Source organism: Aplysia californica, unplaced genomic scaffold (assembly GCF_000002075.1).
Source record: "Aplysia californica isolate F4 #8 unplaced genomic scaffold, AplCal3.0 scaffold00685, whole genome shotgun sequence".
NCBI classification, from domain to species: domain Eukaryota; kingdom Metazoa; phylum Mollusca; class Gastropoda; order Aplysiida; family Aplysiidae; genus Aplysia; species Aplysia californica.
Window position 1 is genome coordinate 335,632 of NW_004797955.1, and position 1,464 is coordinate 337,095.

Genomic DNA, 1,464 nt, shown 5'->3' on the forward strand with positions numbered 1-1,464 from the left:
TAATAATGACAATAATAATAATAATAATAATAATAATAATGATAATGATAGGCCCTTAACAATAATTTCATTTATATAAAGCAGCCTGGACAGTATTGCCATCTAGTGGACGATTTGGTCATTTCTTTTTGTTAGGAATCACCAAAAAATAATGACAGGTGTTATTTATTGCCCAGCTGGAAAAGAAAAATTGTGACCAGGTCATGTCACGAAAACTTCACCGCCCCTGAATCATCATACAAGGGACATAACTCAAGAACCATGCATCGGTCCAAATATTATATGGATTATCTCCCTTGAACATATTGATTGAATTGCCAGTTGTGAGTTCTGCACGCTTGTTTGCAATGACCCCACCAAAGATAACTATTTATAGACCTAGATCTAGTATTAGCGACAGAACATTCGATAGCCTAACATACAGAGAACATGGAAGTGGAATACGGACAACTTTATGGAAACTAAACAGTACACGCCAATCCTAACGATGAAATCAACACGGAGGGAGATAAAGTAAAAGGCGTAAAACATTTGTGGGAGGGACTGAGAGATTCAGTCAGATGGACTACAGCTGGACACAGGAGCACTCAGAATACAGCTCACGCAGAAGTCTATGGAGACCTCTTGTTGGTGGCCTACACTTTCCGGTACAGGGTGACAGATGATGATGATGATGATGATGATGATGATGATGATGATGATGATGATGATGATGATGATGATGATGATAAGGACAAATAAACTTGTTAAAATTTGCTACGCTTACCAAAGTCATCTCTGAATTCTGAATTAATTGATAAATCTCACCAGTTTGTCCATGCGCCGCTAGGAACACATCCACGTCAGTGCGCATGCCCGCGTTGTGCAGTTCCTGTTGTGTCTCCGCCAATAGGATGGGCAGATTGTCCATGGTAATGGCGGCCTCCATGCTGATGTCTGCCAGCCCCACCCACAGGCGCAGAGGGTACAGTTGCTGGATGATGCGACCTGGCAAAACAAATACATTCTTCTGTCAGCAATGAACAGTCTGCTGAAAACGGTACTGTCTGTAATGGATGTACAGAAAGTGAAACTGCAGAAGAGGGAAAAGAAATTGGTGGTGTCCCGAAGGAGTCAAGCAACAATTAGCCTGTTGTAAATGGAGATGTCATTCACCTGCTGACCGTAGAAATGTAGATAGCCACACGGATAGTGAGAGGGGGGGGGGGTGCTTCAGACGCAGTTGACAATGACACTAGTCTGTCAGACAAGAAGTCCTCCTTAATCTCTGCTGTGTCAGGTTCTAGTGCCGAGGAAGATTCAGAAAGTATTACATGTACATATGTATTACAGACATGTCGGCGAAACAGACCCCAGGAACAAGTTAGACAAACAATACAGAAGACTCTAAATCTGGACGTAATCTCTCAGAAACAACGAGCGGTGGTGAAAAGTGTGAAGAAAATCAAGTCAAAAGTAAGAAAT

The 1,464-nt window shown here is 42.0% G+C and overlaps 1 protein-coding gene across 1 annotated transcript in view; it reads right to left on the reverse strand.

The window, feature by feature from the left end:
• LOC101848146 overlaps positions 1-987 on the reverse strand; it is a gene marked incomplete at its 5' end in the record, with an annotated part of 7,574 nt that extends 6,587 nt beyond the window's left edge. The window contains 1 exon segment of the mRNA XM_013088092.2: positions 808-987. Within this exon segment, the coding sequence (XP_012943546.1) occupies positions 808-987 (180 nt within the window).
• Between the last annotated feature and the right edge of the window lie 477 nt (positions 988-1,464).